The following is a 16,543-nucleotide window of genomic DNA, read 5'->3' on the forward strand; positions in this document are numbered from 1 at the left end:
AGTCTGGCTTTTTTATGGCGGTTTTGGAACAGTGGCTTCTTCCTTGCTGAGCGGCCTTTACGGTTATGTCGATATAGGACTCRATATGTTTCCTCTAGCATCTTCACAAGGTCCTTTGCTGTTGTTCTGGGATTGATTTACACTTTTCGCACCAAAGTACGTTCATCTTTAGGAGACAGAATGCTTAGAATGCATGGTCCCATGGTGTTTATACTTGTGTTCTATTGTTTGTACAGATGAACATGGTACCTTCAGGTGTTTGGAAATTGCTCCCAAGCATTTCTGAGCCCTTTTTCCAAAAAAGCACTTGAGCTACATTTTTTTTAAACGTATGTTTGTCAGGGTGATAGCAGACAGTGTGAAAGCAATGCTTTTCTGCTGTAATCTTTCATCAACCTCCGCAGACACCCTTTCAGTCAATGGACTCATTAGTGTTCCCAGTTGACTAGCTCTATCCATATTGCTTTCTCTTTCCTTACTCATTAAGCAGTCTTCAAAGTGAAATCAATCCTCCTTTGTGTGGCCATGGTGTCTCTTACTGTGTGAGTGTGCATGTGTGACGAGTGTGTTTCTTCAGAGCGGAGACCAGGGTTGCACCTCCTGAGTCAATTAAAGCTAGAATCTACAATTGGACCTTTAAATGAATTACGTATACTCATTGATTGTTGAATAATATAACTTATAAATGCCTCATGAACTGTCGTACCCCACCAGAACCCATAAGCTTGTTTTACTCCAATGTTTGTAAGCAACCTGAAGGTAAGCAAACACTGTATAGCCTAAAACTATAATTTTGATATCACGGATGGTCAGTCCATTCATCCGTAGCTCTGTCTATGAATTTGAGAGTGGTAACATTTCTCCAGGCCCATCCTTCAGCTTTTTACCAAAACAGATTGGTCTTTGTTATTGTTTCAGCTGCGAATTCTAGCTTTAAGTGGAGAAATGTAGCTCATCAGACAACAATGATCCTGATTTCAAGGTTGGTTGTTTTAGGTAACAATACTTTTTTTGCTTATTACAATAAACCATTACCGTTCAGGTCCTGTCGACATTGTATCTTTTGATTGAGTTATTCAAAATAATCATTTCCACAACAAAATGATTTTGTCTCACTCCCGAAACGTTTTATTTTGTTACAATTGAATAAGGCCCAAAGAAACATGACATAATATATTTTTTGGGGCCAGGCCTCAGAGGTGAAAACACAAAAAGCAACATTTTGGGGCCAAATGCAGGAGCTGATCGTAGAAGTGCACCAAGATTTTCTTCCACTTTATAGCCTATACTAACTCGAGCATCTCATCATGGAATCCTAATTGGCAGATGTTTGCTCAAACCAATGAAATGATATTTGTCCTTACAATAGCATCTTACTAGCAACTTCTGTCCCACAGTTGTTTGCTGTGAGATGACTGTATGTATTGTTAACACCCACCCATTGGTCAACTGTTCCTCAAATAGTGTTAAAGTCAAGGACGAAGTTCTGAGAGGAAAAAGTACAAGGTATCTAATCAACAGATCAAGGTGTGCACTATGTTTTCTGTACATTTTAATGTAAATTGATGCAAATGTTTTTATTTTTATAAATCGATACTTGGAGTCAAAGTTTCAATACAATATTGTAAAAAGATCAACTGTATTGATTTTATTCACAAGATCAACACTATTGCAAAATATATAATTTATGTATCTATAGCAGTGGCTATTAGTGCTGATAGAAACAGTAAAAAATAAGAAAGCGTCTCAGAGGCCCAAAAACATAAAGTTTCCCTCTCCTCTACTATTCTGTTCCCCATTCTTACAATGACACTTTTATTGTGCGCATACTGTAGGTGTTTGATATGCATCGGTCCGGGAGAAACGATCTCTATTTCTTTTGGTGCATGCAGGAAGCAGACAGGCATTTCACTGTTACTGGCCAAGATGCGGCCAGTCATCTGCCCACGTTAAAGCCTCACTATTTCCCCCAGTTTCTGTACTTAACCAGCTCTGTTCTGGTTCTATTATGTATTTTTGAGACTGTGAATGTCTACAGGTCTGCCCTGAACGTGCCCAACCGCTGAATGTGAAAAGCATTTGGTGTCAGCGTTGGGGTTTAAAAAATCAATCTCATTCTAATGGTATTATATTGCTGTTTTCTTCTATGACTGATGGTGATTAGGGATACATTAATCAGTGCCTTGAGGCATCTCAAGCAGTAATCTTCTTACTTTGGGGCGGCAGGTAGCCTAGTGGTTAGAGCGTTGGGCCAGTAACCGAAAGGTTGCTGGATTGAATCCCAGAGCTGGCATTGTAAAAATCTGKCTGTTAACCCACTGTTCCCCGGTAGGCCGTCATTGTAAATAAGAATTAGTTCTTAACTGACTGACCTATTTAAATAAAGATTAAATTAAAAAAATATATATAAAAATTATAATAATTTAAAACCTATGATTCCCTTTGTTTGTGATGTGATTGTCAACACACACAACTCTGAAATGTACCAAATTAGTTTAAAATGTGTTTGAATTAGGTGTTCGACATCCCAGATAAAAACTGTATGTCATTTTGAATAACGTAAGCGATAACAAGTTTTGTTTAGATGTTAGCTAGCTAAAATTCAAACATGTAAGACAACACATATTTTTATTATTTAAACATGAACATGTCACAGTGCCATTTTACATCTTACTTTTAAGTCTTGTAAATTGACTGGCATGTTGTGTTTTGGCTATCAGACATAATGAAGTGAATGAAAACTGAATGGAAACGTACACAGTACATTTCTGGTGTCGATTAAAATAGACAATCCTCAGGGATGGGGAGAAATAGGTATGTTGGCTTTCAACAAGAATTTAATCTACACTTTTTATTGTGTTAAACATTAATCAAAATGATAGTGCAGATTGTTTTAGAGGATTACTTTTTATAGCTGCCTATTTGCGTAGCAATTTTGGATGAAATTGTGAAACTTTTTATGACACATGAATATTCAACAACTGCCCAAATTGCAGTATCATTATCTCCGTGAAATGTGATTTTGAAAATATCTTTAGACCATGAGAATATTGAGCGGCAAGCACAGACTACTAATATTTGCTTTGTTCTTTGACATCAGCCGTTTTTATTTTAAGTTGTAAATAGTTTCTGTAGTGATTGACTGAGTATAAAATGTTTGGAGTGTTTTTTCAACCTTAATACCTTATAAGATCGATATTCTGTGCAATGTATTTTTTTTAAAGCAGCCAAAGATATTTAGGATAGATATTAGTATCTCGGTCGAGAAAGCTGTCGTTCACTTTAAACGCTCAAGCAACCTTTCCTTCCCCTGTCCTTGAAGAGGCATTTACTCACTTCCCTGCCATGCCCATAAAATTAATTGCTCTGCATATTTTAACCTGCGTCGCTCTGCTCATAACACTGTGTCTATATTTTCACTTACTTTGGCAGGCTGCTTTATATGTGACACTGTAGCCTTTTCATGGCACCAGGAAACCTGTGCTGTTATTTAAAAACAGAATAAAACAACTCTGTTGTTGTTGTACATATTTGTAACATCATTAATTATTAAGCAAGAATATGCTTATGTAGCATGTTCCCTGTTCAGTGTTGGCCTATTTCACAAAAACTGTGATTTGCACATTTCAAAGGTGCATACTGTGTAGTAATCCAAGTATTTTCACTGGTATGTCTGATTTCCTCGCTAGGCTCTAAACCATCCAACGCCTTATTGATGCTCCCTTCCAGGGGATTGTGTGGGGGTGTCTGTGCCACCTCGTTCATTTTCACAAGGCTTTGGGGAGCTTGGAAGGCGAGGCAAAAAGAGTAGAAAACTGGTTGTTTGGATCCTGGATGGTGATTTGCTTGACAAGCAGCGTGACACACTATGCCTGCTAATAGTTTCATAATCTGCAAATCATCACTGTTCATGTTGCTGTCCAAATAATAATCTCTTGTATTTATCTCAACTCGCACACTATTTCCCCTTGGTTCCATCCTAGCATTTAGTTTGGTACAGCGGGGGTTAATATATGCCTCGCTGTCTGCCTGTCCGACTTTGGAAACAGTGTTTCACTTTTGAATTTCGATCTCTGTACCATTCATAGAGAGTGAAAGGTGCCCAGACGAGACAACTTTTTCTGAGACAGGCGAAGTCGCGCTTCAATGACATTATCATGGCCATTCCCAAGTAAATGTCAATAGAAAAAAAGCTCAAACAAACTAAAATGCAGCTAGAGTACTTTCATTCCAGTTTGAGTTAGCTGAAGTTGGCTAGGTAGCTAGCTAGCAAGTGACATGAAGTTATCCAGCCTGCATACTTTTCAACAGTGGAGATTTGTTTGAACCTTGCTGTCTGTCTCTCCAACATTTGCAACATTGTTTCAATATTCAAATTCGATCTCCAGCTGCCCCATAGTAATGAAMGTGTCGGGACAGCACAGACAGGCAGGCAGCGTTTCTCAGCCAGTCGAAATCATGAATCAGCTGGCACAATTTGTATGGAGCGAAACGAAATGCAGCTACAGTGGTTCCTCCTTTAAAAGTTGCGAGCTTACACCGCTGGACTTAGAGGTACCCAGTGTCAATGCTTCATTGCTCCAGACTACCGCTAGAGGGAGTTAGAGCACTCATTATGCATTTGGGTCCCAAGGTTTTTATATGAGCAATCATATTGAGTGGTTCCAATGATGAATTTGATGCGAGCCACCCGTCCCTGGTGACTTTCTTCAGCAAAGATGGCTGACAAAACATTACGGGGGAAGCAAATGTAAGTAGTTAAAATGTCATAACGAGTCAAGCAAAAAATGTACAATTGAGAGGAATATGTTAGTTAATGATTGTGCATTTTTTGGTCATAAAGTTAATTTACCAAAATCGCTATTTAGCAAGTTTTTTTTTCAGTCATATCCAATACCAGGTGTATCAAACTCGATTATTTGAATGATGCTGTGTCTGCATGTATGCATTACAATTATACACTTCAGTGTTTAACACTCCTGCTCCTGGGATATCAATGATTACACATTGTAACTATGCAATAGACKAGAAACATGATTTAAGTAAAGGCTGATTTGTAATTCATATATACAGAATAAAAAACAGTACATCCTGCCAGCATGCCCACAAGCGTGCTGAATGACACGTGGAAGAGAGCGAGGAATGAGATGGGAGTAACAATCCAGGCTATAATAATGTAATGAAACAAGCAGGGAGCAGGTTTCGAACCCTGAACATTCTAGCCCGAAGTCCAGCATGCTATCAACTGTGCCCAAATGTACTAATTGGGTTTGGGGCCGATTAATAAGTCTAAAAACACTTTATCAATTGAAATCTTTAACATGTGGAAAGGGGGAAAAGTTKATTATTAGTTTTTCACAAGCGTAGCAGGATGGGCTATTAGCTGAACAAAAGACTATTCTACCTTTACTAAAGAATTGTCTAATTGCCGAGCAAGTTGTGATCCCCCCCAACTTGCAACAAATCATTTGTATCTATCTTTCCACTTCTACCTACACACGGTTAATGTTCTGAAAAAATATATAATGCAAGTGTTGCACACCAACAGATGGAGAAATCTCATTTCAACAATAATCTTCATTTTAATTTGACTTTACAAACAACAAGAGGGCTAAATTGGAGTGTCTTTTTTCAGAACCTAGACCTATATAAAATAACAACTGGCTGAGGTAGGCTATGAGGCTTAACTGCCTAATAGAAGTAGGATTTATTTTATTACCCCTACTTACAATAGCAACTGGTCAAAAATGTAGCATCCTACATGAAACAATCATTTAAAGAAAAAAAGTCTGCACGTTCGAACTAAATCAATGTAACCAATAATTAAAAGCGCACATTTGTAAATCCCAAACTCTAAACGTAATTGGAAATATAGATGTGGCATTGTGGTTACAATAAAGAATGTGTTTAGATTATTATTATTAGATATACTGTAGGCCTACCGAAGGTGTTGTAGGTCTTTTATTTATTTATTTATTTATTGTTTAATCTTTATTTTACTACATAAATGTCTACTTACTCTGCTGGCGTCTTGACCCAGTTTATGCCCTCATTTGCAATGCAAACCCGGTCGGCAGTGTGTTTTGGGTCATTGTCTGCATTTGGAGAAGAAAAAAAGACATTTAGCCTAACAGCCAAAATGAGGTACAAAAATAGAAATATACATGTAAATAGGCCTAAACGTAACAAAATATTGCTATAATCCTACCTTGAAAGAAACGATGTGTACCCAGAAACACCTCTGACAGAGTCCAGCATATCTCTTGATATTTTCTTCCTCAAAGAAATCTCGAGCCATGATACCTGAAAAAGGAGACAAGAGTGAATTATTGTTTAACACATAATAGTCCGTGAGGTGTAGGCAACAAAAGTTTATGTACCTTTTGCTTCGTAAATAGCCAAACAAACCATCAAAAATCAAATATGGGCCTGGTCCCTGGCGAGAGGTTGCCCCATACAGGGATTTTAAGCGGATGCTTGGGACTCGGCTTGCTTGATCTTCTTCCTCTTTTTCTGTAGCAATTATGAGCAAATTGCTCAAGGGCCACGGTTGATTCGTCTGTGAAGATGACATCATTGAATGTCTCGCCAGCTTTGATCCATTACTAGGTCTGTAGGACGTGAAGTTCTTTGTTTGTCAGACGAATCATTGGGTCGAAACTACAGAACAGTACAAAACAAGCGAACACACATAATTAATGTTCATATTTATTTAAAGAGCATATAAAAGTTAGAAGCAAAAGCCTACAATTATTTTAGCACAGTTTTGCGCTGCTCTGAGGCAAATATGGGGACTGGTCTTGATAAATCAATCTGATTTTTTTCACTTAATCTCCATTTGGGTATTGGTTAGACAATAATTAGAAAATTAGGGTGCAGAAATGTTATGCTCTTAGTGTAACCTTTATTTAACTAGGCAAGGCAGTTAAGAACAAATTCTTATTTACAAGGACAGCCTACTCCTTCCTCGTGCCCTACGGGGATTTGTTAGTTAAATAGCCCAGTACTATACTGCCGACCGTCACGTTGTACAGCGCCACATTTTCCATTCCATCCTAATGGAAACCCAGAGTTTTTTTTTCTTGGAATAGGAAAAACATAATTTGAATCAAATTAATTAAGCAAGTACCAGTCAAAAGTTTGGACACACCTACTCATTCCAGGATTTTTCTTTATTTTTACTATTTTCTACATTGTAGAATAATAGTGAAGACATCACAACTATGAAATAACACCGGTCTCCCGCGTGCCCCGCATTCTGTAGTACAGACATGGCCTGCTCTTCCTTATGTAAGGAATTAGGCACTTTCACATGTTTACTACAGTATGTATTACTACAGTATTACTACAGTATGTTTACTACAGTATGAACTTGTTGGCTGCTTTTCCTTCACTCTGCGGTCCAACTCATCCCAAACCATCTCAATTGGGTTGTGGTCGGGTGATTGTGGAGGCCAGGTCATCTGAAAAACAAATGATAGTCCCACTAAGCACAAACCAGATGGGATGGTATATTGCTGCAGAATGCTGTGGTAGCCATGCTGGTTAAGTGTGCTTTGAATTTTTTTTTTCTTTTCGCAAAACACCCCAACACCAACACACCTCTTCTGTGCTTCATGGTGGGAACTAGACATGCAGAGATCATCCATTCACCCACTCTGCATCTCACAAAGACACGGCGGTTGGAACCAAAAATCTCCTTTTTTCTCATATTTCTTGGCCCAAGCAAGTCTCTTCTTCTCATTGGTGTCCTTTTGTAGTGGTTTCTTTGCAGCAATTTTACCATGAAGGCCTGATTCACGCAGTCTCCTCCGAACAGTTGATATTGAGATGTGTCTGGTACTTGAACTCTGTGAAGCATTTATTTGGGCTGCAATCTGAGTTAACTCTAATAAACTTATCCTCTGCAGCAGAGGTAACTCTGGGTCTTCTTTTCCTGTGGTGGTCCTCATGAGAGCCAGTTTCATCATAGCGCGTGATGGTTTTTGCGACTGCACTTGAAGAAACTTTCAAAGTTCTTCAAATGTTCCATATTGACTGACCTTCATGTCTTAAAGTAATGGACTGTCGTTTGTATTTGCTTATTTGAGGTGTTCTTCCCATAATATGGACTTTGTCCTTTATCAAATAGGGCTATCATCTGTATACCACCCCTACCTTGTCAAAACACAACTGATTAGCTCAAACGCATTGAGGAAAGAAATTCCACACATTAACTTTCAACAAGGCACACCTGTTAATTGAAATGCATTCCAGGTGACTACCTCATGAAGCTGGTTGAGATAATGCCAAGAGGGTGCAAAGCAGTCATCAAGGCAAAGGGTGGCTACTTTGAAGAATCTCAAATATAAAGTATATTTGATTTGTTTAACGCTTTTTTGGGTTACACCATATGTGTAATTTCATAGTTTTAATGTCTTCACTATTATTCTACAAATTGTAAAAAAATTAATAAAGGAAAAACCCTTGAATGAGTAGGTGTGTCTGAACTTTTGACTGTTACTGAATACGGGTAAGATAGTCTAGCTTAATACATTTTCAGATATTACACATTTCTAATTTTGATAGAAAGTGGTTTCATTTCAAGTTAGTGTACTGTTAGCTAGCTAACGTTAGCTGGCTGGCTCGCTAGCTAACGTTACATGTATGATCTTATTATTCGTATCTCAGAGTCATTTGCTTGCCTAGTTATAGCCTAATGTTAGCTAGCTAACATTGAACCTGGTTGATTAGCTACCCGCAGATTCATGCAGGGTAGTAACTTCATGGGTTGGGATGATGGTTCATTACTTAGCTACAGTTGAAGTCGGAAGTTTACATACACTTAGGATGGAATCATTAAAACTCATTTTTCAACCACTCCACAAATATCTTGTTAACAAACTATAGTTTTGGCAAGTCGGTTAGGACATCTACTTTGCGCATGACACAAGTAATTTTCCCAACAATTGTTTACAGACAGATTATTTCACTTATAATTCACTGTATCACAATTCCAGTGGGTCAGAAGTTTACATACACTAAGTTGAATGTGCCTTTTAACAACTTGGAAAATTCCAGAAAAGGATGTCATGGCTTTAGAAGCTTCTGTAGGCTAATTGACATAATTTTTGTCAATTGGAGTTGTACCTGTGGATGTAATTCAAGGCCTACCTTCAAACTCAGTACCTCTTTGCATGACATCATGGGAAAATCAAAATAAATCAGCCAAGACCTCAGAAAGAAAGACCTCCACAAGTCTGGTTCATCCTTTGGAGCAATTTCCAAATGCCTGAAGGTACCACGTTCATCTGTACAAACAATAGTACGCAAGTATAAACACCATGGGACCACGCAGCCGTCATAGCGCTCAGGAAGGAAATGCGTTCTGTCTCCTAGAGATGAACGTACTTTGGTGAGAAAAGTGCAAATCAATCTGCGAACAACAGCAAAGGACCTTGTGAAGATGCTGGACGAAACAGATACAAAAGTATCTATATCCACAGTAAAACGAGTCCTCTATCGACATAACCGTAAAGGCCGCTCAGTAAGGAAGAAGCCACTGCTCCAAAACCGCAATAAAAAAGCCAGACTACGGTTTGCAACTGCACATGGGGACAAATATCGTACTTTTTGGAGAAATGTCCTCTGGTCTGATGAAACAAAAATAGAACTGTTTGGCCATAATGACCATCGTTATGTTTAGAGGAAAAAGGGGGAGGCTTGCAAGCCGAACACCATCCCAACCGTGAAACACGGTTGCAGCATCATGTTGTGGGGTTTTTTGCTGCAGGAGGGACTGGTGCATTTCACAAATAGATGGCATCATGAGGATGGAAAATGATGTGGATATATTGAAGCAACATCTCAAGACATCAGTCAGGAAGTTAAAGCTTGGTCGCAAATGGTTCTTCCAAATGGACAATAACCCCAAGCATACTTCCAAAGTTGTGGCAAAATGGCTTAAGGACAACAAAGTCAATGTATTGGAGTGGCCATCACAAAGCCCTGACCTCAATCCTATAGAAAATGTCTGGGCAGAACTGAAAAAACGTGTGCGGGCAAGGAGGCCTACATACTTGACTCAGTTACACCAGCTCTGTCAGGAGGAATGGGCCAAAATTCACCCAACTTATTGTGGGAAGCTTGTGGAAGGCTACCCGAAACGTTTGACCCAAGTTCAACAATTTAAAGGCAATGCTACCAAATACTAATTGAGTGTATGTAAACGTATTACACCAGAAATAAAAGCTGAAATAAATTATTCTCTCTACTATTATTCTCACATTTCTCATTCTTCAAATAAAGTGGTGATCCTAACCGACCTAAAACAAGGCATTTTTACTTGGATTAAATGTCAGGAATTGTGAAAAACTGGGTTTAAATGTATTTGGCTAAGGTATATGTAAACTTCCGACTTAAACTGTAGGTATTCTTCTTGTCCAGATGGGATAGGGCAGTGTGATGGCGATTGCATCATCCATAGATCTATTGGGGTGGTATGTGAATTGCATTGGGTCTAGGGTGTCGGGTAAGGTGGAGGTGATATGATCCTTAACTAGCCGCTCAAAGCACTTCATGATGACATAAGTGAGTGCCACGGGGCGATAGTAATTTGTTCAGTTACAATCGCTTTCTTGGTTACAGGAAGAATGGTGGACATCTTGAAGCAAGTGAGGGAAGCAGACTGGGATAGGAAGATATTGAATATGTCTGTAAACACTCCAGCCAGCTGGTCTGTGCATGCTCTGATGATGCGGTTGGGGATGCAGGGACGGCAGCCTTGCGAGGGTTAACACGCTTAAATGTCTTACGTTGGCCACGGAGAATGAGAGCTCACAGTCCTCGGGAGCGGCCTGTGTCGGCAGCACTGTGCTATCCTCAAATGGGCGAAGAACTTGTTTATCTTGTCGGGGAGCAAGACGTTGGTGTCCGCGACGTGGCTGGTTTTCCCTTTTTAATCYGTGCTACTCCACTTTTTTCTGTACTGACGTTTTGCCTGTTTGATTGTCTTACGGAGGCCATAACTGGACTGTTTGTATTCAATCGTATTCCCAGTCACTTTGCTGTGGTTAATTGTGGGGGTTTGCACTTTCAGCTTTGCGCTAATGCTGCCATCTATCCACGGTTTTTGGTTTGGATAGGTTTTAATCGTCACAGTGAGAACAACATCCCCTGTACACTTCCTGATAAACTCAGTCACCATGTTAGTGTATACTTCAATGTTATTCACAGAGGGAACCCGGGAACATGTCCCAGTCCGCAAGATCAAAACACTCTTGAAGCATGGATTCCGATTGGTCAAACCAGCATTGAATAGACCTTAGCACGGGTAATTCCTGTTTGAGTTTCTGCCTATTGGAAGAGAAGAGCAAAATGCAGTCGGGATCTGATTTCCCGAAGGGAGGGCGGGGAAGGGCCTTGTATCCATCCCGGAAGGGAGAGTAATAATGGTTGAGAGTTGTTGAAGCGCGAGTACTACAGACAATGTGATGATAAAACTTTGGTAGAGTTTTCCTAAGATTTGCTTTATTAAAGTCCCCAGCTACAGTAAATGCGGCCTCAGGATATGCGGTTTCCAGTTTGTAGTTCCTTGAGAGCTGTCGTGGTATGGGCTTGAGTGGGACTGTACATGGCTGTGACGATAACCRAAGAAAATTCTCTAGTTCTCGGCATTTGATTGTGAGGTTTTCTAGGTTGGGTGAACGAAAGGACTCGAGTTCCTGTACGTTACTACAATCACACCATGAAACATACACCTCCGCCTTCTTCCCCGAGAGTTCTTTATTCCTATCCTCACAATGTATTGAGAACCCAGCTGGCTGTATGGACAGGGACAGTATATTCGGAGAGAGGCATGATTCCGTGAAACATAGTATGTTACTGCCCCTGATATCTCTCTGGAAGGAGATCTTTGCCCTGAGCTAGTCTACTTCATTATCCAGGGACTGAACATTAGCGAGTAAAATACTCAAAAGCAGTAGATGGTGTGCATGTCTCCTGAGTTGGACTAAAAGTCCACTCCGAATACCTCTTCTCCGCCGGCGGTGTCTTGGAGTAGCCTATGGGATAAGGGGGAAACCGAGCCCATCACTTTAGTTCACAGATTTATAGCAACACTGGTGCTTACTTTTTATAGCAGTTTAAAGTGATCGATGTAGAGTTCATTATTTTTGTGAAACAACTTTGTGCCAAAAAAGAAAGGAGCTAAAGCTATTTTTCTGGTTCCATTTCAACCAAGCGAGTTTGTGGTAAAATACAGCCTCATTATCTACACAACACTGCCCCCACCGTCGTGCAAGCAATAATATTCTCCATAAAAAAAATGCAGAGGAAATTGCGTTGCATTGCGCCGTAGGCAGGACTGCGTACTACAAGGAACCACCCATTTTGTGATGAAAAATGACATTCACGTACTGCGTTGCGCTACTAATCGTTGTGTTTCGTAAACTGCGGATTGGCTCTAAATGGTAATGAAATAGCCCCAACCTCAACATCCAATTGTGGTCAGACATTTTCATTAATCCCCATCAGGGAAAGTGACCTGATAGATGGAAAGAACCCTGAGGTGATGCTAGCTACTCATTGATATCCCCCACCCAACAGATGGGTATCATGTAACGGAGCATGCAACAGGAAGAGAAGCCAATCAATTTGGCCCTTATGTCTAATAGGAAGCCAAATAGGGGGGGGGGGGTATCAGGTTTCCTGTTGTAAGCCCCATCTGCGCCCCCATCCACCCCGACCCCACTTTGATACAGCAGCAAAGGAAAAGTGAAAGGAGGAGCACCCCCAGTGCATTTGGGCCCGTAAATCATGCCCCCTCAATCAGCCCGTACATCGGGCTGGAGTACACAGAAGGAGGGAGGGGGAACTAAACAAGAGCAATCAGTTGTGTGCATAACGCGTGTTTAGAAAGGGATGAAGAGACACTCAAGTAGCTAATGTCTCGTAATGGAACGGCGCTGCTCTGCAGAGCTGAGAGTATCATGTCAGACCCCTTAAGAGGTACTTCATTGCCTGGCCCTCAGACTGCCAGAGTCTAACCACACTGCAGGAGCACACCATATGGTTCAGACCACTCGGCAGAAATGTACTCATGTTCCTCAAGCAGTAAACTAATGTAGCAGGCGTAAAATATATGCCTGAAATTAGACCCTCTASATAATGGTATTGACGAGAAGGGAAAAAAACTGTACTGGGAATACTGTTCAACCAGTCCAATAAATGTGGAGGAAGAGTTCAAATGTAGTGTTGCCTTGTTAACGTCCATAAGCGGAAGTCGAGTCATGGGCTCTCTTTCCATTTTCCCTGAATATCAGAACATTGGTTGTTGGGAACTCGGCAGAGGCTACTCAAGCAGATGCGCAGAATCAGCCGTAGCCCTGTGGAAAATCGGTACATGACTGACAAGAACTGATAAAAAGTGTTCAAGAACATCTATCCCATTACGAGATGAGAATTGTTCTGTTTATGTTCTTGATGTGGAAATAAGTGAAACGGTTCCTGGTGGAATGAACAACAGGCCCCTTCATCTTTTCGACCCCCTATTGAGCGTGATGCTGAGTGTAGGCTTGGACCACACACACATCCAATAATTCCTTTCTATTTTATTGTAGGAATTCCAGGCACTTGGGGGACAGAAGTAGTCAATCCCCCACCCCCAACCCTCCCCAGGCATCCTCATTATCTTTCTCGGGGGGCCGTGGCAGAAGAAGAGGGGACAGGCCGAGCTAATTCAACTATGATCTTTACCTAATCCCCCCCTTTCTCTCTTTCTCCCGCTCACTCTCTTTGCCTGAATGCATTCAAGTAGTACATCCCTCCCCCATTCCCACCCCTCCCGTCCAACACACATAGACACTCATTCACTCACACACTCTGCCTCACACAAACACGAAAGCCTCTTCCTGAACATGTCCAGTGGGAGAGGATGAATCGAGCTGAACAGTATTTTTTTTTACGAGTGTGTGTGTGTGGTGCAAGAGTCCTTTGAGGCCTGTGTGTCTTAGCGCTGTCTGGGAGCTCAAATGTTGATTATAGACTGAGGCTAGGTGTGGCGAGACAGGGCGGTGTCAAGGCTTTGTCTACAGTATTAAACCCGGGCTTGCGAAGAGGGGTTTGGTCTATCAGGGACAGCTGCCAGAGTGGAGCTACATGTGTGGACTGGATTCAAAGAGCTTCTGTGGGTTTATGCTGTGGACCACGACTGCACCAAAGGGAACATAAGCACAAGTTCAAGAACTTCTGTAGATCCCCCACAGCTGTGTGCCGCAGCGCAAGCAGGGGAACCACCAGGAATCTGTTCTAGTACTGCGAATATCTGAGGAGATTTATGAGAGAAACGTGGAGTTTTTTTTTWAAACTGGCAATCTGTTAACTTGGTGACTGCAAACTCACTCTCTACTGATGATTGGATATACTCTTTTGAAGGGCTATTTGAGGATATATACTTTCAATGCCAGGCGATTTGGAATATGGGACTTTTAATCTCTGATTTGGTCTGTCTGGAAAGGCTTTGGCACATTTATTTCATGTTCTTGGTACTATTGATAAGTATGTAACATCAATGCTGTTTTTTTATGACTGTGTCCTGTGTCTGAGCAGATTGTATTTTATAGCTTGGGGGCACATGTTTTTATTTGTTCTCTTTTCCCAGAGTTTGTCATTCGATAACACGTTTGAGTGTTTGTTCCCACTTTATTTTGTTCTAAAGTATCTCCCTATTTCACTTTTACATTTTGTCAAATATCTTGTTGTTTTGAAAGCTTGTGTGTTTTGTCCATTCGTTAGCTTCTCTGTCAGTTTTAAAACTGACTATTGGTGTGTTATTGAACTCGAGGAACAACTGGTTGAGTGTGTGGTGTTGAGCTGTTTATCTTGTGAACAGCAGGTACGATAAAATCAGAGTCATGCAGCTTGTTTACTTATACAACCCGTTTCATTGGACACAATGGGCAATCTGCCTGCAGGCCACTTGACACATACTGTTCTTTATCAGATAATTATTGTTATCTGTGGCAGTTTCATGTGAAGAGCTGTTGTAATTTGCAAAAATGGAAAATACATGTTGCATTGTAAAGATTCTAACCCTTTACTCTCTCTCTTTCTATCTCTCTGTGTTCAGCGTTTGCAGGTAAAGTATCCCCGACTAGCTCAGATGCTCTCTTGAGATCTTCGGCAGTCACCCCCACCCCCACCCCTCCGGACATCTACCTTCCCGCCAACTTCAAGCTTTCCAACGCCCAGCTGGCCTTCTTCCTGCGAGAGACCAGGTCCTCGGGCCAAAGCAACGGTAGCCCCACCAACAAACACCCTCTCCAGCGTTCCGAGAGCTTTGTGGTCTTCCAGACCAAGGAGTTTCCCGCCGTTAACATAACCTTCGGCCCGTTCACCCAGGACCAGAGCCTATCCAAGGACCTCCTCCAGCCCTCCAGCCCTCTGGACATCCTCGGGCGGCTAACGGTCAACTGGAAGGTCCGGGCCTTCATCGTCCAGTCGAGGGTGTTATCTAGCAACCCCGTGGTCCAGGTGCTCTTCTACATCGCCGGTCGCGACTGGGATGACTTCAAGGTCCAGGACAAGCTGCCCTGCGTCAGGCTCCACGGCTTCCGGGATGTGCGCGAGATCAAGACGTCATGCCGCCTCCGGGGAAACCTTGCCCAGTGCTTGGCCCAGCTGGAGTTGCCCCCCACCTGGTTCAACACCAATGTGGCCCCTCTGGGACGCAGGAAAAGCTCCAGCGACAGCCTGGTCCTGGAGCTGAGCGGGGAGTCCCTCCAGGCCGAGCTGTACTACACCCTCCATGACCCGGACAGCGGAGGGGAGTGCGGCGAGAGCTCGGGCCGCAGAGGAGGATCACGGGGCGAGCCTCCCTCTCAACATCCCCTCCTCCGCATTGGTAGCATCAGCCTGTACCATTCCAGCCAGAAGCAGCTGGTGGTGGACAAGCAGCTGGATAAGAACATGTTCCTGAGGTTGCCTGAGAAGTCGCTGAAGCCAGGAGAGACCCTCAACATCTTCCTCTACCTGGTGCCCAATTCCACAGTGGAGCAGTTCACCCTCAAGTAAGTGTCTCTTTCTCAATTAATCTTTCCTGGATGCATCACATCTTCTTTCCTAGCCTTCTTCTCAAAATTATTTAGAGGAGAAGGTCAGAGGAAAGGGACCTTGGACCTTCTCCTCCAAAACAGTTGAGGACGCAATGAATTGAAGTGTGTGCTTTCAGAAGGAAATATTGTCAATAGGACTGGGATTTGCCAGGAACCTCACGATATGTTATTATCATGATACTTAGGTACGATACTTATGCGATTTTCACAATTCTATATGTATTGATACTGTGATTTGCGATTCGATGTTCCAAACMTATTGCTCACCATATGTCTGCTGCAGAGTGACGAGAGAGTCATGAGAAAACGAGTTTTGATCAGTAATGGAAATAAAAGAACTGAAAACAAATTGGCTCCCTATTTAAAAAGAGGATGGAGAACAAGCTTTAAGGATTAATACTGTAGTTTGTGCAGGTACAGCCAACTAGCGCTAAAATAATGTTGTAATATTG

General features: G+C 41.6%; 1 protein-coding gene across 2 annotated transcripts in view; it reads left to right on the plus strand.

The window, feature by feature from the left end:
• The window catches only part of LOC111981035 (transmembrane protein 132E), a 381,967-nt gene that overhangs the window by 255,100 nt on the left and 110,324 nt on the right, over positions 1 to 16,543 (plus strand). Inside the window, exons 1-2 of one of the 2 annotated variants that reach the window (XM_024012155.2) lie at positions 13,827 to 14,535; positions 15,107 to 16,046. In XM_024012155.2, the coding sequence (XP_023867923.1) occupies positions 14,457 to 14,535; positions 15,107 to 16,046 (1,019 nt within the window). In that variant the 5' untranslated portion in view covers positions 13,827 to 14,456. Of the gene's footprint in view, positions 1 to 13,826; positions 14,536 to 15,106; positions 16,047 to 16,543 lie in introns of those variants that run through there. The other variant, XM_024012156.2, reaches the window with a different exon arrangement.

The sequence above is a fragment of the Salvelinus sp. IW2-2015 genome, linkage group LG20, assembly GCF_002910315.2.
Source record: "Salvelinus sp. IW2-2015 linkage group LG20, ASM291031v2, whole genome shotgun sequence".
Taxonomy (NCBI): Eukaryota; Metazoa; Chordata; class Actinopteri; order Salmoniformes; family Salmonidae; genus Salvelinus; species Salvelinus sp. IW2-2015.